The following is a 20,957-nucleotide window of genomic DNA, read 5'->3' on the forward strand; positions in this document are numbered from 1 at the left end:
GACATCCACCTATCTTCAAAGAAAATATCGTAAAAATCATTGGTTTAAAATTTGCAGATCATTTTTCATATTTAATTTGAACTCTGTAGTATCTCACTTATTAAAAACTGAAAACAAGAAATCCACACTTACTACTTCCCTCCTGACACTGCTGATAATAAAAAAGCAAAGATCTTCGTCCACCAGGTAAGAAAAAATTGTTCATCAAATCTATACTCTATAAAGAAAAAAAGTAGCTTTTAGGGAAATGGTTATTTGATAATGTGTATACTATGACTGTTATTTAGGAGATTTGAGATAACGATTTTAAACTATTTGGTCCATAATTGCACAAATATAATCTATGTAGAGAATGTATAGCAGTTGTCCTTATTAAAGTATGGCAACATGACTCCATGTTTGTTGCAATGACAATTAAATCAGGAATTCTTGTTCCACAAATTATAAGCCTTCATGGAAATGTATTACAAGAAAAGATTTCATTTCAAAAAAATATATATATGCATTTTGACAGTGTTTTGAATTAAGAAAAGAAAACATCAAAACGAAATTATTCACAAAGATTGAATGATTATATATATAAGCCCATCCTTATATAGCCTTTTTTTAGATAACAAAATATACATGTTTTCCTGTCTGGAGAGATTGTTGTTGTTAATAGCGTTTAATTATTTTCCACTTGCTCAATAGCTGAGTCATTTCTGGACTTTTTAGTCTTTTCAAGAGGTTATTCTGATTCCAGACATTTTAGGCAGATGTGGCAAGCTTGATGATGCAAATCTCTTCTGTCTGGTTTTAAAAGCAAAAAGGCTAGTTTACAAAATTTGTATTGTTTTATGAATTATTAATAATATCCTATTAAAATCTAAACTTTGGTCAACATCACTTAAAACACAACAGTACTTCTGATAGTAAAAAATATTAGAAGAGAGACTTCAGATACACACTTTCATTCAAAAAGAAAATATATATACAAGCCTTTGTATGTTAATGACAGTAACATAGGCAAAATACACAATATTAAGAGACACAGTTTGGTCTTTAAAAATTGAGTATTTGAAAATTTGTATGCTAGATGTTTTTATAAGGTATAGATGCAATGCAAAAGGTTTTTCCCACAAATATTTAGTTTCTTATTTTTACTTAAATAATTTTATTGCTCTAAATCTATTTTGCATAAAATACTTACCTCTTCATTTTCCACAATAAAGTCAAGAACTGTATCCATAGTTAGATCAGTTTTAAACGCTAAAATTGATAGAATGTATTGGTGCTCGTCAGTTAATCTTGCTTTCATGGCTTCTTTGCTAGCACGAATTTGATTCTATAAACATACATTTAAATTTATAAAAATCACGCTCAACATCACCTGGCTAACACAGCTATACAAAGTCTGAGAGATTAGAATCATAGAAGAAAAATCATGCATAAATTAATTTTTTACAAAGTAAAAGATTTTAATGATTAAGCTTCTACTATTGCATTTTTTAAATAAAATCTAATATTTAGCTGTATGTTTTTACCCTCATTTATTGTTGTTTATTCAACATTAGCAGGTCAAAGTGTAAGAAGATTTTCAGTTATTGTAAAACATGCAAGGATGGAAAAAGATATCCCACTAAGGAAAGCTTGTTATTTATGAAATGGATAGGCATACAGTACCTTTTAGGCTAAAAACTATGTTTTATGCCTGTGCATTCCTGCTTTAATAATTAGATTGAAATAAATTCAACCATTTTACTTTTATTTGCTACATTCGAAAGATTAAAATGGCATGCTACAAGACATGATCAAATTAAATACAAGTTAAATTGACTCTCCATTAAACTCTGCTACTATAATAGAAAATGCCCTTCTATCTATTCGATTTTAAAATGCAAAACACAAACCATATTTGTCATTGTGGACATGTCAAAATATTTTCTTGAACTATAAATAAATCATAAAATTATTAACCAACTAACCTGTCTTTCTTTTAACATTTCTGTTGTCAGGGTGATACTTCTTCTTCTTTTATCAACCCCTTTCAATTTTTCTGGAGGTTTTACTCTTGCTTTAGAACCATCCATGTTTACAAGATTTTGGTTTCCAAATGACCACACTAATTACTGTATATAATCAATATCTTATTCTACAAATACCAGTAAAAATAAATCAATTTAACGCCTGAAGGTTATGTACTGTTAAATAAATGTTTTGTGTGTCCAATGAAAGTGAAAGGTAAGAAAACATAGTAATACTAACCGAATTCCCATGAAAGAATAGACTAAATCTCTCATTGAATGCATGTAAGGGATACCAAACAAAAACATACAGCATGGTATTTTGAATTTTTAAAACATATGACCCAACCTCAGCTCTTTGTCTCTTTTTATAACGGGACGGAATAGACAGAGAAAAAGCCCTGGGATTGAGGTTGCTCACAGTCTGCATTGCTCTATACTTATACCTGTTGAAACCGAAACTTTGAACAACAACAACAAAAATGCAAAATGCAGTATGTCCAACCAAATCAAAACAACCATTATTTAAAAAGCGAAATCTGCTAAAATTTATACTTGCTTTGCCATGCCGGAAGTACACTGGGAAAAAAAGTATATTAGACATTTAAAAAATCCAACATATTTTGCCAAGTTATACAAATAAAGTTATTACAAAATTTCCACACTATACAGTTTGTAACACGTCATACCAAAATCAGATATTCAGTCTATTGCATACATGACTGAGGTATGCTTATATTCCTTGCAATGTTAGAAAAATGTTGTAAAGAAACAATTTTGCTTTAGAAGGAGCTAGCTAGTATGCTTCTAACAAGTCTAACAATGTAAGCCTTAGCCTGAAAATATTTTTAGCTAAACTGTCTTGCAACTAGTGTAGGCAAAAAAAAATTATTGTCTGGGCTGAAATATACATTGTAAGCAGAGGCAAAAGAAAGGTCAACAAGTAAACTTTGAAATAATGATTCTGATAAAGATTACAATACCACAAAACTTTGTATAGTAACTAAACTAAATTAAGGCTCATCTCCACTGTAGCAGAAATATTTTGAACATTTCAACTGACTGACTCAATTTTAGTGTTTACACTCAACAAAAATTGTTAGAGATAAGTTTGGAACAAAGAATATTGTTAGATAAACTTGTTGGAACTAAATTAAACACTATCTATAAAATATTCAAACTTTGGACTCTGTCAAAGGATTTGTTTTCAATTGCTTTGTTTTCAAATAGGATACAAAGTGAAAAGCTAGCAACTGTAAAGTAGTCTCAACAGCTAGAATAAAGAAAAAAGGCGTAGCTTGATTACAGTTACCCTAAAAGTCACTGAATATATTATTGAAGATATTATTTCAGTTTGTCTGTTCAGTATTCATATTACTGTGGAAAGTTTATCATTTCTTGAACATGATAGTTTTGTAGGCGACGTTTCGGGAGATCCTTCTCCCATCATCGGGCAAAGTAAAATGATGCTGCGCATGTATTTATATAATTGCAGAGGATCGAAATTCATAAAAATTAACCAATCCGAAACGAGCTGATAATTACAGTTAATTACGATAATTAACATTTTCGAACCTGGATGTAGGTATGATAAACTTTCCACAGTAATATGAATACTGAACAGACAACCCGAAATAATATCTTCAGTAATATCAAACAGCAATATGGAGAATCCATCTTGGCAGAATTCAGATCGCTAGAGAAATCAAGAATAAAATACGCAAGATACACTAACCATCTTCGGTTTTCTCTATGTTGTCTTCACAACGAAATAACACCTAAAGATCTTCGACTTACCTGCAGAGTAAAGACTGAAAGAAGTAAGAAAATCTTACAACGTGCAAGCCACCAGTTGTTGCAAGAAAGAATCCACCTAAATCACGTAACACGTAACACCCTACATCACCAAGTACTTGATCTTGACAACACCATCAAATCGAGACTTTCCACCGACCAATATAAACAGGTTAAGAATATTCATGATAGCGTGTATAAAAAAGAAATGAGATCAGTTAAAGACAGACACCTTAAAAAGTTCAACAAAATCAATGATAGATTCAATGATGATACAAGAACGGGTATAGAAAAGAGCAAATGGATTGTCAATCTCTCCAACAGACAACTCAGGACAGAAGAAACAAACCTTCTATCAAAAGGAATGAATTTCTGCATGACACCAGCTTCAATTCCAAAGAAAGAAATAGTTGCAAAAGTGGAAGAGGCAATTAAAGATCTACCAAAAGAAGAGGCAGACACAGTAAGAGCTAAAGTAAGCCTCACGCTACAGAAAAGCAAAACACCAAAGGACAATTTGCAAAAATCTGAAAGACTGTCATTGAAGAATCTAAAGAAGGACAAAGATATCATAATCCTACCGGCAGACAAGGGGAGAAAAACGGTTATCATGAATACACTTGACTGCATCAACAAGTGCAACGAACACATCAACAACGGGCCTTACAAACTTCTCAAGAAAGATCCCACAGAAGTCATCAAACGAGAAGCGAGGAACATCTTAATGGAGTTGAAGAGAAAATAATACATCGACGATAAGCAGTATTACCAACTGAAACCTTGTGACGGACCACCACCGCAATTTTACGCACTACCAAAAATTCATAAACAGGGAAATCCAATTTGACCAATAGTCTCCTGCACTGGAACACTGTTATACAACCTATCAAAATTTGTTGCTTCTATCCTCAGCAAATTCACAGCAAGTGACCACAGCAAAAACTCAAAAGAATTTTTTCGGAATACATCAGAGAAATAAAGATAGCAGACGACGAATGCATGGTATCATTTGATGTCACATCACTCTACACAAATGTTCCCATAAAAGACACCTTAAACATCATTAAAGACCTTATCAAAAAAGATGCTGCATTCGGTGAAAAGATTCCAGTACCGGATTTTCTGCTTTTGCTCGAACTTGTTCTAACCAAAACATGGTATCTGTTTAATAAGAACTTCTACACTCAAACAGAGGGAGTTGCCATGGGAAGCCCTGCATCATCAGTAGTCGCAGAAATATACATGCAAGCACACGAGACAACAGCATTAGTCACATCAGACAGACGTCCAAAGGTTTGGAAAAGATTTGTTGACGACGTATTCGCCATAATCAAAAGATCTCATCTAGAAGAGTTCCATGAACACATCAATGGCCTACATCGACAAATCAAATTCACTGTTGAGCTTGAATACGATGGAAGTATCGCTTTCCTGGACACTTTGGTCATACGCAAGAATGGTTCCATTTCAGTTTCAGTGTATCGTAAACCAACACACACTGACCAGTACCTTAACTTCCAATCAAACCATCAGAAATCTTGCAAAGAAAGTGTCATATCTTCATTACTGAATCGTGCCAACAGCGTTGTCAGTGACAAACAGGATAGGAAAATAGAAATTCGATGTGTAAGAAATGCATTAATCGCAAATGGATACAGTGATAAAGTCATCACGCAAGTAGAAAATAAAATTGCAGACCACAGCTGGAGCAGAAGCCATCAGTTTAATTGGGATAAGAAGAAAATCATTGACAGAGAATCCAGAACAACGGCCAGGAGGATTAAAGAAACCATCAACAGTGTAGAACGTAACAAACACATAAACAGCATCTCGTATCAACTTCCTGAGATTTGGTTACCAGCCATACAGAAAAAGTAGTTACCTACATCCAGGTCCAAAAAAATTTAATTACCGTAATTAACTGTAATTATCAGCTCATTTCTGATTGGTTAATTTTTATGAATTTCGATCCTCTGCAATTATATAAATACATGCGCAACATCATTTTACTTTGCCCGATGATGGAAGAAGGATCTCCCGAAACGTCGCCTACTAAACTATCATGTTCAAGAAATGATAAACTTTCCACAGTAACTGAATATATTGCCTAAATTAACACTTATAGCTTTAAAGATAAGCTCTAAGTTTAAAACAATAACTTTAAGGATAATTTTTTTTAGTATTTTTTTAAACGTTTTATCAGTAATGGACAAAATTTTTTACAGATTTAATATGCCAATCTAATTTGTTTGTTTGTTTTTCCTGTTTGAAATCTGCCATATTACAGTTCAGTTACTTATGAACAAGGCATTTATAAAAAAAATTGTGTATCAATCGTGCCACGAGCACTCTAATACAGTTATTTAAAGTATGCGGATAACAAATCAGCTCAGCAATCAAAAAATTTGTATTAAACCTGAAAGAGACTTCTCTCCCAGTAACACTTAACTAATTTTTAGCGTACATTTTTGGATTTGTAAGCCTATTCCTAGAGAAAGTGCATTAAGATCCTTAAAAAATTTACAGAAAATGAAAATTTATTCATTAATTATTATAATTTCATAATTAATAAAAACAAAAAAATGTTAAAAATGTACATTATACATTGTTTTTAATTTCGGCCTGAAATTTTGTAATTTAACTTGCACCCTTTCCATGCACCTTTCCCACTTAACATCTTTGGGCTTAACTTTTGTCTGACCTCTTTCTTTGAGTTCTTTCTGGGTTGAATTTTCTGCACCCTCTCTTGCTAGTCAAATTGGATACCATCAAGGCATCCAGTGAAAATAAAGCGAGTATCATTTTATAAGCACAGTCATCAATTTATGCTGCATTGTCCTTAGGAAATCCTTGCAGTGTTTGAAAATTAGGACCAAATACTTGGTTTGGCTGGCTGGCTGCTTGGTTGATTGATTTTCAAGGGTGAAAGTGGTGGGAGGATATTTTTGATTTGTGATGCTGAGGCAGAAATTGTTTCAACAGATAGTAATATCACAACACCACAACACCAACGTGACCCCCTACCAATACAAATTGGTAGGGGGTCACGTTGGTGTTGTGGTGTGTCTTGAAGAAATCTGGGAATAACATTGATTTTATGAAATTTATGATGTAGGTTTTGGTGGCAGTAATGTTGGTAGAAATGGTGACGGTGGTGATAATATTTGTTATGTTGGTGGCAGCAGCAGTGATATTTGGTGATATCAGGTGTTGGTGGCTGGGTCGGTGAGGTTGGTGACTGTAGCGGTGAGGTTGGTGACTGCAGTGGTGAGGTTGGTGGCAGCAATTATGATGTTGGTGGTTGCAGTGACGATTAAGTCCAATTTTTATTTTTAACTCCTGGTACTGATCATGCAATGGTGAATGGTTAATTCTAAAAAGGTAATAACATTAAATTATATTATTTTTAGTCATAAAGTTGGTAACCATGATAATTAAATTTTACAAACTTTTGGTTTTGCATTGCTGATTTTGCATTTTCGTGTTATGGTTTCGTACTTTGCTTGTTATATTATCCAGGTTTAAGACTTGAGTTTCATTATCATTATTAATATTTTAACCTATAAATATATTATACTTACACTTTTTACCAAATCAGGTAGCAATGTTGAGTTCTAGTTCGAGAAGAAAAAATATAGTAGTAAAGTTGAAACTAAGCATGTTTAGCATAAACATTGGAACACATACCTGGACTGCAGCAGCAGAGCTTTCTAATGTAAAATGTGGATCATCATCAACATCATCATCTATCAAATTCTAATAAGTAGATAGCAGTACATAGCAGTTATAATAAATTATTAAACTTTTTTGTTTTGTTTGTCTTTGTTTTGCTTAATATTGGAAAAAACGATACAAGAAAATGTTTTAAAAACTAAAATAATTGGTATTTGTAATGACGGTATATAAACTAATTACCTGATTAACAAAGGAGTTAACACTGGAAAGGGTACAAATAGCACAATATCTATTTCTATTTTTTTTTTAAATCAGGGAATCGGAAACACCAGCCAACATTTTGTTTGTATGCAAGTTGAAATTATGGGTTACTTTATCAAGAATTACACCATTTCTTGCTAAGTAGGTGGGTTTGCTGTAGTGGTAGGGTTGGTATAGATGGTGTGGTTGTTCATGGTGAGGTACAAGTTTCTTCTTCTATACCTTTCTTTATAAAAGGAATCTTCTCTGTCTGTACTATCATTGACGGTCCAAGCCCTGAAACGTCTCTGCTTGTTGGGCCTTTATGTGTCTTTTGATATGTTTAAAATTCCTTCCATGTTAGGTAATGTAAACAAAGGAATAATAAATTTGGTTTTATCTAAGATGTTGGGTGCTAATTGTCTCAAGAAATTTACCATGGTAAATTAAATAATTGAAAAATAACCTGTAACAAAATAAAATAGGGAATAATGGCTTTTCCTTCGTTTTATTGTAAATTTTTAAATTAAAATTACTTTACTAATGTTTTTTTATAAAATGGCTGAGTTTATAGATTTTTAAACAGAAGGTACGAAATCTAGTAAAAAGGCTGTATCTTGGCTAAAAAATGGCTTACACTTTTTTAGAAGGCTGGTTGCTTTCGTTTTTCATTTAAGCATCTCCTGACCGACATATCCAGAGAGGATACAAATTCTTATCCCGAAAAAATAAAAATAAAAGAAAAAAACTAATACGGTCTTTGTTGCTTTACAATAGAATTATCTATCGTGGACACCACAGTGTTATGTTTAATTTTTAACAGGTTTAACAGGTATTTATCATCAACAAAGACTAAAAACAAAAAATATATAAAATTATGTAATAAAATGCAAGTAATAATTGTACAAATATTTGCTGTTTGGAGTGCCGCAAAGCCATTTTCGGGCGATCTAGGGAACTCAAAACTCAAAATTTTCTCTTCAGCAGCACCATGGTGGTGCCTCACGGAGATACTAAGCTAATCAAAAGTTGAGTATAAGAAAACGGTAGTCTTAAAAAAACTCTGGATACGTCACTGCTCCTTATTAAATGTTGTGTTTCTTTTAAACAAATACAGTATTGTTGGTTTAGAATATAACTGCTCTTAATACAGAAGTGATGAGATTCAGTTATGTTTAGAACTTTGTTAAAGTATTTAGACAACATAGCCATCCAGTCATATATCAGCACAAGAATGTGATCAATGTGACTGTACTGACTTACTGTGACCTACAACCATGAAAGAATATACAATTTTATTGTGCAGGCCCATTAAAGTTCTCCAAATAAAGACCTATAGCACAAGAAAATATAAAATGATAAATTCCTACTTTTACATACATGTATTAACAGATACTTGGTAGCCAAAAATTCCCCTTGGATATTTAGACACAGTGGAATATGTTTCTTTATATACCTCAAAGAAATTTTAAAGTGATCCTACATAATTTATCTACATTCTGACTGGCTTGACATCATCATCATCATCATCATTCTCGGCTTAACGTCCGTTTTCCATGCTAGCATGGGTTGGACGGGGTATATTAATGACCCTCTTCCAATCTGATCTAGACTGTGTTAGATCTAAACTCAACTTCCTCTGTATCAAGGCTGTCCTTATAACCTCCTGCCAAGTCTTTCTCGGTCTGCCTCTGGGCTTTGCCCCAGGAACTATGCAGTCTCTACACTTTCTTACCCAATTATCCTCCTCCATTCTTTCCAAGTGCCCCAGCCAATTCAATCTTCTTATCTGGATAACATCTTTAATTCTACGGATACTTAGCCTGCTTCTTAGCTCATCTGAACTCTTTCTGTCTCTCAGACTGGCAGTACACATCCACCTAACCATTCTCATATCATTCCTTTCTAAACGGTCAAGATCTTCCTGCTTCACTGCCCATGTCTCACTACCGTACAACATAACACTTCTTACACAGGCCTCATACAACCTACCTTTTACCTCAATTGACAGGACTCTGCTAGTCAACAAAGGAAGTAACTCTCTGAACTTTTTCCAAGCAGAACCTATCCTGCAAGTAACACTTCTACCAATACCCCCTTCACTGCCCAACATATCACCTAAGTAACAGAAGTTCTCAACTATCTCTAACGAGCCACTGTTGTACATCATTAAAGCTGGAAATACTTCATTCTCTATAATCTCACCTTTGCAACGCTTGCATACAAACTGTATGTCAGCTCCTAACCCTCCACTAATACTACTGCACTGAACTACTGAATGACAGAGAGAACAAGTGATATCTCAATTGTTATTGCTCTGTTTCCTTAAAAAATTAGGAATATGTATAGCTTCAAATGTTGTTTACGCAGCCCTTAAAATTAGTGTCGGCATTCGGCACTGCCGACGTGATTGCCGACGTAAAATACCGTAGTTGCGTCGGCAAAAAAATTGCCAACGTAATTTTGTTGTGAAATTTTTAAAAACAACAACTCATTTTCAACATCAACAAAGAAAAAAATTAACAAAGAATTAATTTTTATTTTGGCGGACTTTTAAGAACATGTGCTCATGTATATTTCTGTTGTAATTGTTCACATATTATAATCTGGTTTCTACTACCATTTTTTTTTTAAAAACAAACTTTTCAACTGATCGCATGTTATTCTTTGTAATATTAAAGCCTTTGTGGTGAATTTTTATATCACATTTTCTCTGGTGTGATATGAAAACTGGCATACATTTTTCTCGAGTCCCTTATCCTAAAAGAAACCAGGTCTCCACATGGGAATGCACACAGGAATGCACACAGTATTTGGCAGGTGGTTTATTTCATTCGAAACTGATGGATGGAATAATTTCCTGAATTCACGAAAATAAAATAAAAAAGTAAACATGGTGAAAAAGAAAAACAGTTCTTTCGTGGCATTTTCCTGAGTTAGGGTTTAAATCGGAAAATGACTCTAATGAAATTGCTAAAGTGTTTTGCAAAGTTTGTAGATGTCATTATCAAAACAACAAAAATAATGAAAATTTCAAAGGAACTGTGGCAAGCAGAATCAAATAATGTTAATTGTGATATTGTTTGAGCTTCTCCCACTCATTGCAACTGAAGAATAATTACACCTGATTTTCAGTAAGTTAGGTCATTATCACTAAAATTATTCATGTTACAGAAATATGGTGGTGCCATTCGATTCGTAATAATAATAATCGAAAAATTGTATATCGTATTAAAAAGAAGTTCTGAAGTTCTCTCTCCCGCACGACACAGCAGGCAATAAGTCAGCCCTACCCTCGGTTTTGTGAGGAGAGATGTTCTGTGAAGACTCTATAAATTGAGTCTCCCGTACAGTTTTGCTTCATGGTGAACTGTGCCGGTGACAAGCAATTTCGAAACATGTCACCGGCGACTTCTGCGATATACAACTTATTGAATGCCCTGACCTTCAGTTCGTAAATAGCACGTGCACAACATACTTTCTAATGAGTTTGTCTCGAAACATATAGAAAGCCAGTTGGCAGTGAACTATTAACTTAACGAAGTACACCATCGGGAAAGTAGGTCAATGGGACTTGTAGTCTGTTTCCATTTGTCATTGTCTTAGGAGATCAATACATCGCATTTATGTGAGGTCTAGCCCCAATACAAGGTGAATGACGAAAGTTTTTGCCAGCTGAAAAATTTTACTTCAAAAAAAAATGCCGACGCAATGCCAACGCAAATCAGTTGAAATGTATCTCACGTCGGTAGTTTTATTGCCAACGTAAAAAATTCTAATTTTAAGGGCTGTTTACGTATATTAGAATAAAGATGTGAGTCCATAATAAAAAAAGCGTTTTGACTTGCCAAACTAGGCATAACGTAAATCCAAAAGCATAACAAAACTTTAAGAATTTATATTTTATGATGCAAATATAGCAAAAATCTCTCCTTAAAATATTCTTTGTGAGGATTTTTTTTGTAAATGTTATTAAACTGATAAGGGAACATTTACTATTGCTAAACACAAACAAAATGAAGAGCCTCAGCCTCCCTTCTTTTTCCTTTCAGCAGTCCCACACTTCTTTATTTTTGACAGATCAGGGGTGGACTATTTCTCCAGAATAAGATAAAGCTAAGCACAAACATAATCCACTGTTAAGTTCGTTCTATTTACAATTTATGGTCTGCCATGATGGCGTTTTAGGCTTTAAAGTCAATCACATTTAATTGGATAAAACTATTTTTCAGATGATTTGGTTCTCATAGCAGAGTCGATGGAAGGATTAGTTGAAAAGTTTGAGAAAAAAAGGGGTGTTGAAAGAACTGCTAATTGCAGGATAGGTTCTGCTTGGAAAAAGTTCAGAGAGTTAATTCCTTTGTTCACTGGCAGAGTCTTGTCAATTGAGATAAAAAGTAGGTTGTATGTGGCCTGTGTATTTTGAAGTGTTACGTTGTAGGGTAGTGAGACATAGGCAGTGAAGCATAGAGATCTTGGCCATTTAAAAAGGAATGATATGAAAATAATTATGTGGATGTGTAACGCCAGTCTAAGAGGCAGAAATTGAGCTAAGAAGCAGGCTAGGTATCCGTAGCATTAAAAATGTTATCCAGATAAGAAGATTGAGTTGGTTGGGACATTTGGAAAAGACGGAGGAGGATAATTAGGTAAGAAAGTGTAGAGAGTTTATAGTTTCTGGGCAAAGCCCAAAGGTAGCCTGAGAAAAACTAAGCAGGAGGTCATGTCTAAGCTAACTGCTACAACATTTCCCTTACCTTAATGCATCTGGAAGATGACAAAAATGTTCACACTATTTACTTTGATTTTAGCAAAGAATTTGATAAAGTTGATCACAAAATCCTCTTGAGAAAGCTTCAGAAATAAAAAATAGAAGGCAAACTTCTAAATTGGATTGAGCCTTTTCCAACTGACCATAAACAATTTGTTACGGTAAATGCCATCAAATCTGAGCCAGCACATGTTCTTTCTGGCATACCACAAGGCCAGTAGTTGGACATTTGCTACTTAGTGCTTAGGGAGTATTACATATCATCATCAATATCACTGATGGTAAGTATATAGCTAGCATATAGCTAGCTTTGCAGACGACACAAGACTGTTGAAAGGTGTCAGAACATTGTGTGATATATTTATGCTTCAAAGTGATCTAAATAGAATTTATATATGGGCAAAGAAAAATAAAATGGATTTCAATAGTAGCAAATTTGTACACCTAAAGCATTGAAAAAACGCTGATTTAAAAATGTCTCCATATATATACATGTAAAACGATGACGAAAAAATAAAAGAACAAGCAGAGGTGAAAGACTTAGGTTTGAAAATTTCTAATAGCTGTTCTTTTAAATCACATATTAAAGATATTGTTGAAAAGACAAGAGATATGTGTTGGTGGATACTACGAACGTTTTCTGCTCGTGATAAACACATTGTGCTGACGTTGTACAATGCTTTCGTTTTACCTCACTTTGGCTATTGCTCTCAGCTCTAGTCCCCTGTAAGAGTGGGTCTAATCCAGGATCTAGAAACTATACAACAAATTTATACAAAGAAAATAACTGGTATAAGAACTTTTAACTACTGGGAACAACTGAAAGCATTAGATCTATTTTTACTACTAAGGAGGAGAGAAAGATACCAAATAATTTATGTTTGGTGAATACTTAAAAACATATATACTACCTAACATAAACACTGATATAGGGAATCACAATGCCGTTGGCATAACTCGTTATTTCCATCCAAGACATGGAAGAGATTGTAAGCCAAGGATTGTTACTGTTCGAGCTTTCTGTTCTGCCATAAACACCAGTGTCCTATTTCAAGGCCCAATGCTATAATAGCCTTCCTAAACATCTTTTTTTTGACAGGATGTTTTAAAGGACACATTTAAAAAGAAGTTGAATACCTTCCTTCAATCAATCCCGGATGAACTACTCATTCCTGGATATACCCATTTAAGAAGGACAGAATGGAACTCCTTGGTTGACCTGATTAAAAGCACTGGAACCAACGATTTGAGTGGATGAAAAATGCATAGTCTACTTGGAGGGTTAAAGTCATGATTGTCAACTGGCTCTCGACAACCAGGGCAACGCGGTCTTTGACGCTTAGATTTTTTCTGTGCTGCCAGATGGAGGATGCCTGCTTGTGATGCAGCATCATCATTGTCTGAGGAGGCAGCTGATGTATGTACAGAGGATACCAAGGCCAGCAAAATGTAAGTGAAAACATTCATTTTTTAATATAAAATTAGTAGCTTGCTAGCTATGTAAAATTCAGCAATGAGTGCAATGATTAGCAAATTTGGCTGAAGAACTGAAGAGGAAAATGAAAACTATGTGTCAACTATATATACTCTGAGGCAAGGGATTCTGGGAGGAACCTTCTAGAAGGAGTAGGGCTGACCCACATGGAGTGGAGTACTAGGATACTTAATGGGGGTATGTACTTACTGTGGAATTTAAACACTGATAAACAAGATTTATCAGTCACTTTAAGGACAAATTTAAAAAGAAGTTGAATATTTTTCTTCAATCAATCCCGGATGAGCTACTCATTCCTGGATATACCCATTTAAGAAGGACAGAATGGAACTCCTTGGTGGACCTGATTAAAAGCACTGGAACCAACAATTTGAGTGGATGAAAAATGCATAGTCTACTTGGAGGGTTAAAGTCATGATTGTCAACTGGCTCTCGACAACCAGGGCAACGCGGTCTTTGACGCTTAGATTTTTTCTGTGCTGCCAGATGGAGGATGCCTGCTTGTGATGCAGCATCATCATTGTCTGAGGAGGCAGCTGATGTATGTACAGAGGATACCAAGGCCAGCAAAATGTAAGTGAAAACATTCATTTTTTAATATAAAATTAGTAGCTTACTAGCTATGTAAAATTCAGCAATGAGTGCAATGATTAGCAAATTCGGCTGAAGAACTGAAGAGGAAAATGAAAACTATGTGCCAACTATATATACTCTGAGGCAAGGGATTCTGGGAGGAACCTTCTAGAAGAAGTAGGGCTGACCCACATGGAGTGGAGTACTAGGATACTTAATGGGGGTATGTACTTACTGTGGAATTTAAACACTGATAAACAAGATTTATCAGTCACTTTAAGGACACATTTAAAAAGAAGTTGAATATTTTTCTTCAATCAATCCCGGATGAGCTACTCATTCCTGGATATACCCATTTAAGAAGGACAGAATGGAACTCCTTGGTGGACCTGATTAAAAGCACCGGAATCAACGATTTGAGTGGATGAAAAATGCATCAAAACATACTCAAGTAACTCAAGTAAGTAATAAGAGGACAGACTTGATGCAGATGAACTTGAGTTTAGAAGGAACACAGTCTAGATCAGATTAGAATAGGGCCAATGAGATACCCTGTCCAACCCATGCTAGCAAGGAAACAGACAAGCCGAGAATAATGATGATGGAGGTGATATAAATTGAAGTGAGTAAATTTTCATTCTTAGGTCAGCAGAGTGTTAAACTGTGACTACGTTAACCAAGAGCATCTGTGTAATAACCATATAACCAGTCAATGGACCCTTGGTGTAGATGAGGTATTGGCAGCTCACTCCATAGAACATTTAGTTGCCTTGATGTCTGCTGAAACATCTCAGGGTTTTTCCCTACATGGAGGAAAAACATCTCTCAGAAACAACTGACAGCTTAAATATATCCCTTAAAATTGACCACACCAAATAATTCAAGGTTATGTGGTGAAAAACCACAAAGAGATTGAAAAGGTAGGTAACTTTACAATTCATAGTGATATATAGTTGTCAAAACTATAGCTTCTCTCTGCTGTAAAACTAAAAGGCATAAATAAAATATATCTACCTACTGTCATGTCTCATGTAACAGGATCTTTGTAAAAATAGCTATAAAGAAAAACGATTGCAGTCACCTCGATACAAAATGCGCAAAAGACTTTGTCCGAGTAGAATTTCTTCAAACGTTCGAAAAATAATTCCAAAGAACTTTTCGGAATTCGAATTTCGCGGGTAGTAGGTATGCCTTGATCATCCAAGTCGATGTACGTAGCATGGGTTAGAAAATAGAATATGATTGAGCTTAGCCTTTTTATCCCGGGAGATTGCATACGAGGCGGCAAGAGGCTCAGAAACAATTTGCGTCACTTCGAATACGGCAAAAGTTTTGGTTAAACTTTTAGTCGCAAATACATGTAATCCTTAAGATCGGCACCGTAATTGCCGTTGCTCTCTTTAGGATTGATCCTCCAATTTATTTTCCTTTGAAAAGGAGAAACACATAGAAGTGACAAAATCGAAGCGAAGATTTTTGATAAACGGACGCGACATTTTTGTCGGCCTTCTACGCGGGAGACCGCCAATGCAATTCCAGCCCCCTTCTGTAAACAGGCATTGCAAAATATTGAAGAACAACTCGCTACCGTGGTCAAGATATACTAACTCGCGAAAATGTCATTTTTTCTAATTTACGCTTCCTTGTTAATTTTAAGTTCATAGCAATTTAAACAGAATTTCATGGTCTTCAGAAATATCATCTCTGTAATCAAACGCAGATATTTCGAAATTTAATGTGAACAAAAAACGCAAACATTATCAGAGAGTTGCGTTTTCAGTATGAATCTAGCTTAATTCGAACTTTAACTTTTTCCAAGAGATTCGAATTGAAAAGAGTCAACTGTATCAGGAAGTAACAGAAAACGTTGCTCTTCATAGAATGAAGTATGTATCAAGTCTCAGCGGAGTAGGAAAAGAATAAAGTGATTGGAACTTTTTTTTAGTGTTTAGTTCTACGGAATACAGATACTGTTAAAATTTACTATTACATTATAACCAATCGAATAAAAAAACGCAATGTCTCACGAAAACAGAGATGGCAAGCTTAACAATAAAAACCAAGGAGTAACAACAGAAAATGTCATTTCAAATCAGCATGAGTAAAGCACGGGTTATTAAGTTATACTTTTCAAATCCAATTAGAGTTCAAGAAAAAAATAAAATAAAATTTTCATTTTTTAAAAAATAACTATATATAACACATCTAAAAATACGGACAACGAACAATTACATGACAAGTCTTACTAACAAAATATTTAAAATTTTATAGGAAGGACAACTGTGAAGTGAACACAAACACAATTTAATTTTAGTCATTGACAGTTCATGGACACAGCAAAACAGCAGGTTGCTGAATTATTAATCATGCTATTTTTACCACCACATAAATAATTCTCTAAGTTTTTCTGGACTTGTTTTTGTCATTAGGACAAGATAAGATCAATGTGGTTAGCTTTATATAACACTTTATTGCTATTACTAACAAAAAAAAGCCACAAAAACAAAATAATACTCTCACACAGAAATAAGTCAAATACTATTTTTAAAAAATTGAGTTCCCAACTTAATTCATAAAAATGCAAAAAAGGTTAAATCTAAAACATTTCAAAGCCTCAATTTCTCTGTCTTCATTTAATTTTTAGGTTTGGAATTTTCCACATCCACGGTAATTTAAATAATAACAAAAATTTATAACATTACTTTCTAAAAATACATGTGTTAAATCACACAAATAAGAAATAACAAATTAAAAAATCAAAACAGGTATAACTAGCATAGTATATCCTAACTAAATGCAAAACATTAGTCTTTCAAAAGCTGTCAAAAAGGTTATATGCAGCAGGATATACTAGCTAATGGCAAACAAAAATGGAAACTTTATATACTGTACATAGTACATGTGCTTATTAAACCATGTTTTTTTCTTTTATTAAATAATACAATCTTCCATGATGAAAGTTTTATAAAAGTATATATATTTATATAATAGAGGTTCTATTAAAAGGAGAATATTTTATGGAAATCAGTTCTGTCTTAAACAAATGACCCGGCAGATGTTCAAGAACTTCGAAATGAAACCAAAAAATTCTCAATCCACTCCTACATAGGAAACAAAAACGATTTCTAAAAGCTGGTTTATGAAAATCCATTCACATTGCACTTTCCAAAACTTCTACTTTTTGTTCACTCTTTCCGCATGTGTCGTCATCAAGCTTCTCAACTGTGTCGCCATTAAGGTTTACTGGTAAATAACATTTCGTTTTTGCAGTTATCTGTGCCCTGCATAGTGGACATTTTTCACAATATCCGCTGCACATAGAGCAAACAAGATGCCCACATTGCAGTACAGTGTCAACAATTGTGTCACGACACACTGGGCAATTAAACGATTCCTTATACAAATGTAGTGTATCTGTTAAGTTTGTTATTTCGTCTTCAAGAACAGATTCCTCTTTAGAAAAGATTTTAGAATTATGGCTATCACTTTGACAAGTCATAGCAGCAGCAGTAGTGGCACCAAAGTTATATAAAATCCTTCTTGCATTGTCATAAGCTTCTCTACAAGTCCTTTCCGTATCAAAAATATAGTTCTGATCTAAATTGTTATCATCATGAAACCAAGACAAAACAGTGTCGAAGAAATCTCTTGCAACTTGTTCCTTTACAGCAGGTCGAACACTATCACATCGATAAAATGCATGATGTTCTGTGATCGATCGATATAATGCACAAGCAGCTTCTTTGCTATTCAATCTATATATTACACTGTCAATATCACCTATGTCCGTAATGTAAATATCAACTTTAACAGTTTTACCAGAGTGTGTAGCCATGTGAAGACACGTGTAAGGAACCCTAGCAAAAATAAAATAAGCAATCATAAATTATATGCTTTAAAAGTTTTTTTAATAAAATCACAACATGAAAATTCCAACTAAAAAAATATAATTCATAATTTTAGTAATTTAAGAAATTGACTAGTAATTTGTTTTAGTGTTAATGGTAAAATTAAATAAACTTGCAGAACGCTTTGCAGAATTACTTTTATAAAAACATAAGTGCATATTTTAAGGCTACTTACAAAAGTCTTAAAAACATTTGTGTTAATGCGACTATATTGTAATAACAGAACTTGCAAGTGGTGTATTTAACATAAAGTGTTTATATGCTATAAACAAAACTTTGTGATAAATAAAAATGCAATTCCTGCAATGAAGTTGCACAAAATTACTAAGATTGCACTTTTTCCACACTAAAACAAATATTCTCTTTCTTATAACATACTTTTGGGGTTCCACACACTTTTCGTGTTTAGCCTGGAAGTTTCTAACCTAAAGAAGATTCTCTAAACGTTAGTGGAGCCAGATCTATGTACCCTTAAAAAAATTTTGTAGCAAGTTCCTGGTAATCCATCAATGTATTCTGCAAGTTAGCAGCTGAAAGTATAATCTCAGTCTCAAGAAACATGTTTTTTCTTTAAAAAAGGATAGTTATTTAAACCTAAGTAGCCAATTAAAAATTGTGCTTATCACAAAACGGGTTGTTGTTAATTACATCAAAAAGACTGCAAATAAAGTGTTAAAGTCATACACAGACAGTTTTCTAATGTAAGAGATGTGTAACTTGTTCATACTATGGACATTTTACTGAAGAAAGTACTGTTAAGGCATTTTAGGCTAAACTTTTACTCTCTTTGGCCAAAAGTGTTCAATAAGAAACATATATACAATGGCACTCCAGCATATTTCAATACACATTGTGGGCTATTTGGACTATTGGGCTACAATAACAATATAGGGACTGTTGACAGCTGCTAAAGTTCTGAGGAGTAGTTCTTTATAAATTGCTTTCTTGTAAAAAATAACATTGATATATATACTGAACATATAGAGATTTTCTAAGTTCTTCGGAAATAAAATTTTGATATTTTTTATAACCCTGCAAAATAAATCTAATAAATTTTACACAATTTTCTTCATTAGCAAATCTGTAAAATTATTTTTGCAAACTATATACTGGTGTTTGTAAGCAGACCAGGGCAAACATTTATTTTTAACAATGACTGACTATTAATAAAACTTTTTTAATGTTTTCACAGTTATTGAAAACAAGTTAAATATTGAATGTAAACATACAGGCAGTTACATCATGTGACTTCAAAAATTTGCTTTTAAAAAATAAAAAGTGTTCAAGCATACCTTTGAATTACATCATTGCTGCGTTCAATTTTCAGGCAATCAATTCCAATGCCAAATAACATAGATTTAGTATTATCTTCTGATTTAACATGATAATACTCCATACCATAATCTTCAAGGTCAGCAACTTCCTTTAGACAGTAATACTCTGCATTCTCTGTTGACATGTCATTTAATTTGCAGTGTTCAAGAATAATCTTTGATCGAGTTTCAGGACTCCAACATGACATCCTTGAGGGATTATAACTAATATGATTTTCACGAAATTTTCCAGCTTCAGCCTGAGCCAATAAAGCATGCAATCTAATTAATGTCTCTTCAGGAGGGTGATACCTTCCACAAAGTAAATCATATTTCACATTTAAGAAAAATTGATGTCTAAACAAATTTAATGTCGTCAGTTGGTGTAGAAACACAATATAAAAAAGTTAAAATTTTACAATATACAATAGACCTACCTTGATGATTCTTGTAACAAATGATGAAGTGGTACATAGAATTTGACACAAAACAACATTGAGTAGGGCTCAGGCTTACTCATTTGTCGACTTATGCGATTACGCATATTTAGCCAATGTATTTCTCCTCTAGAATTGGTGTATTGAAGACCAAAATAATCTTTTTCTACTATACCTAATCGATCGCACACCTAAATATAAAACATATAAGGCATTACCTAAGAGATACGACGGTACATTGAATTGGACTTTGTACCCAAGTTGAAAATTTAAACAAACCTCGTCCATGACGTCCTGGCCTTTCGCATCTTCTTTAAATTTAAAAGAAAAAGAAATGTCATTTCTTTGAGTAACAATGCACCATATCTTTTGTTGACCAGGTGTAACTTTTATAGTCCGTGCCATAGTTATTTTACATCGTATCGTAAACCTTCCTCAAGCATGTTTTATCGAACTGAAAAATGTGTAGTTTTACAAAAAGTTTTCCATATATTGCGCAAAGTAAAAAATCTTTTAACCAATCACGAGGACGAATAAGATTCATTTAGCCAATCAAGAAACGCTGAGCTTATTTCGACGAATGAAAACTTATGTGCCATGTAAATAAACTAAAGTTAAACAATAGAGCATAGACTTTGAACCTTAGTGGAAATCCAAAACTGGCTTTTCCCAGAGCTTACAATCGCTTTGTGCAGATGTTGAGTATTTCACATTTCTTTCATGTTGTTTTTTTTGAAAAAAATGAATA

At 33.7% G+C, this 20,957-nt stretch overlaps 3 protein-coding genes across 4 annotated transcripts in view; all 3 read right to left on the reverse strand.

Annotated features, from left to right (window-relative positions):
• Window positions 1-2,384, reverse strand: part of LOC130613950 (dynein axonemal heavy chain 8-like) — a 55,493-nt gene extending 53,109 nt beyond the window's left edge. The window contains exons 1-3 of one of the 2 annotated variants that reach the window (XR_008975778.1): window positions 1,965-2,384; window positions 1,190-1,324; window positions 133-217 (exon numbers count right to left, since the gene is read on the reverse strand). Coding sequence is in view for 1 of the 2 variants with exons in the window: in XM_057435325.1 (XP_057291308.1) it covers window positions 133-217; window positions 1,190-1,324; window positions 1,965-2,069 (325 nt within the window). In the remaining variant the exon portion in view is untranslated. The remainder of the gene's footprint in view (window positions 1-132; window positions 218-1,189; window positions 1,325-1,964) is intronic. The other variant, XM_057435325.1, reaches the window with a different exon arrangement.
• A 1,809-nt stretch (window positions 2,385-4,193) lies between these two features.
• On the reverse strand, window positions 4,194-12,712 carry LOC130613624 (uncharacterized). Its single transcript, XM_057434941.1, has 5 exons — window positions 12,595-12,712; window positions 11,006-11,126; window positions 10,484-10,572; window positions 9,226-9,986; window positions 4,194-4,278 (listed from the first exon to the last, which is right to left on the reverse strand). The coding sequence occupies exons 1-4, from the start codon at window positions 12,710-12,712 to the stop codon at window positions 9,253-9,255; spliced, it is 1,062 nt and encodes a 353-aa protein (XP_057290924.1). The 3' UTR covers window positions 4,194-4,278; window positions 9,226-9,252.
• A 3,764-nt stretch (window positions 12,713-16,476) lies between these two features.
• LOC130613954 (E3 ubiquitin-protein ligase MYLIP-like) lies at window positions 16,477-20,684 on the reverse strand. Its single transcript, XM_057435331.1, has 4 exons — window positions 20,489-20,684; window positions 20,210-20,400; window positions 19,752-20,129; window positions 16,477-18,408 (listed from the first exon to the last, which is right to left on the reverse strand). Exons 1-4 carry the CDS (start codon window positions 20,612-20,614, stop codon window positions 17,703-17,705), a joined length of 1,401 nt encoding a protein of 466 aa, XP_057291314.1. The 5' UTR covers window positions 20,615-20,684; the 3' UTR covers window positions 16,477-17,702.
• Between the last annotated feature and the right edge of the window lie 273 nt (window positions 20,685-20,957).

Source organism: Hydractinia symbiolongicarpus, chromosome 11 (assembly GCF_029227915.1).
Source record: "Hydractinia symbiolongicarpus strain clone_291-10 chromosome 11, HSymV2.1, whole genome shotgun sequence".
Lineage (NCBI taxonomy): Eukaryota > Metazoa > Cnidaria > Hydrozoa > Anthoathecata > Hydractiniidae > Hydractinia > Hydractinia symbiolongicarpus.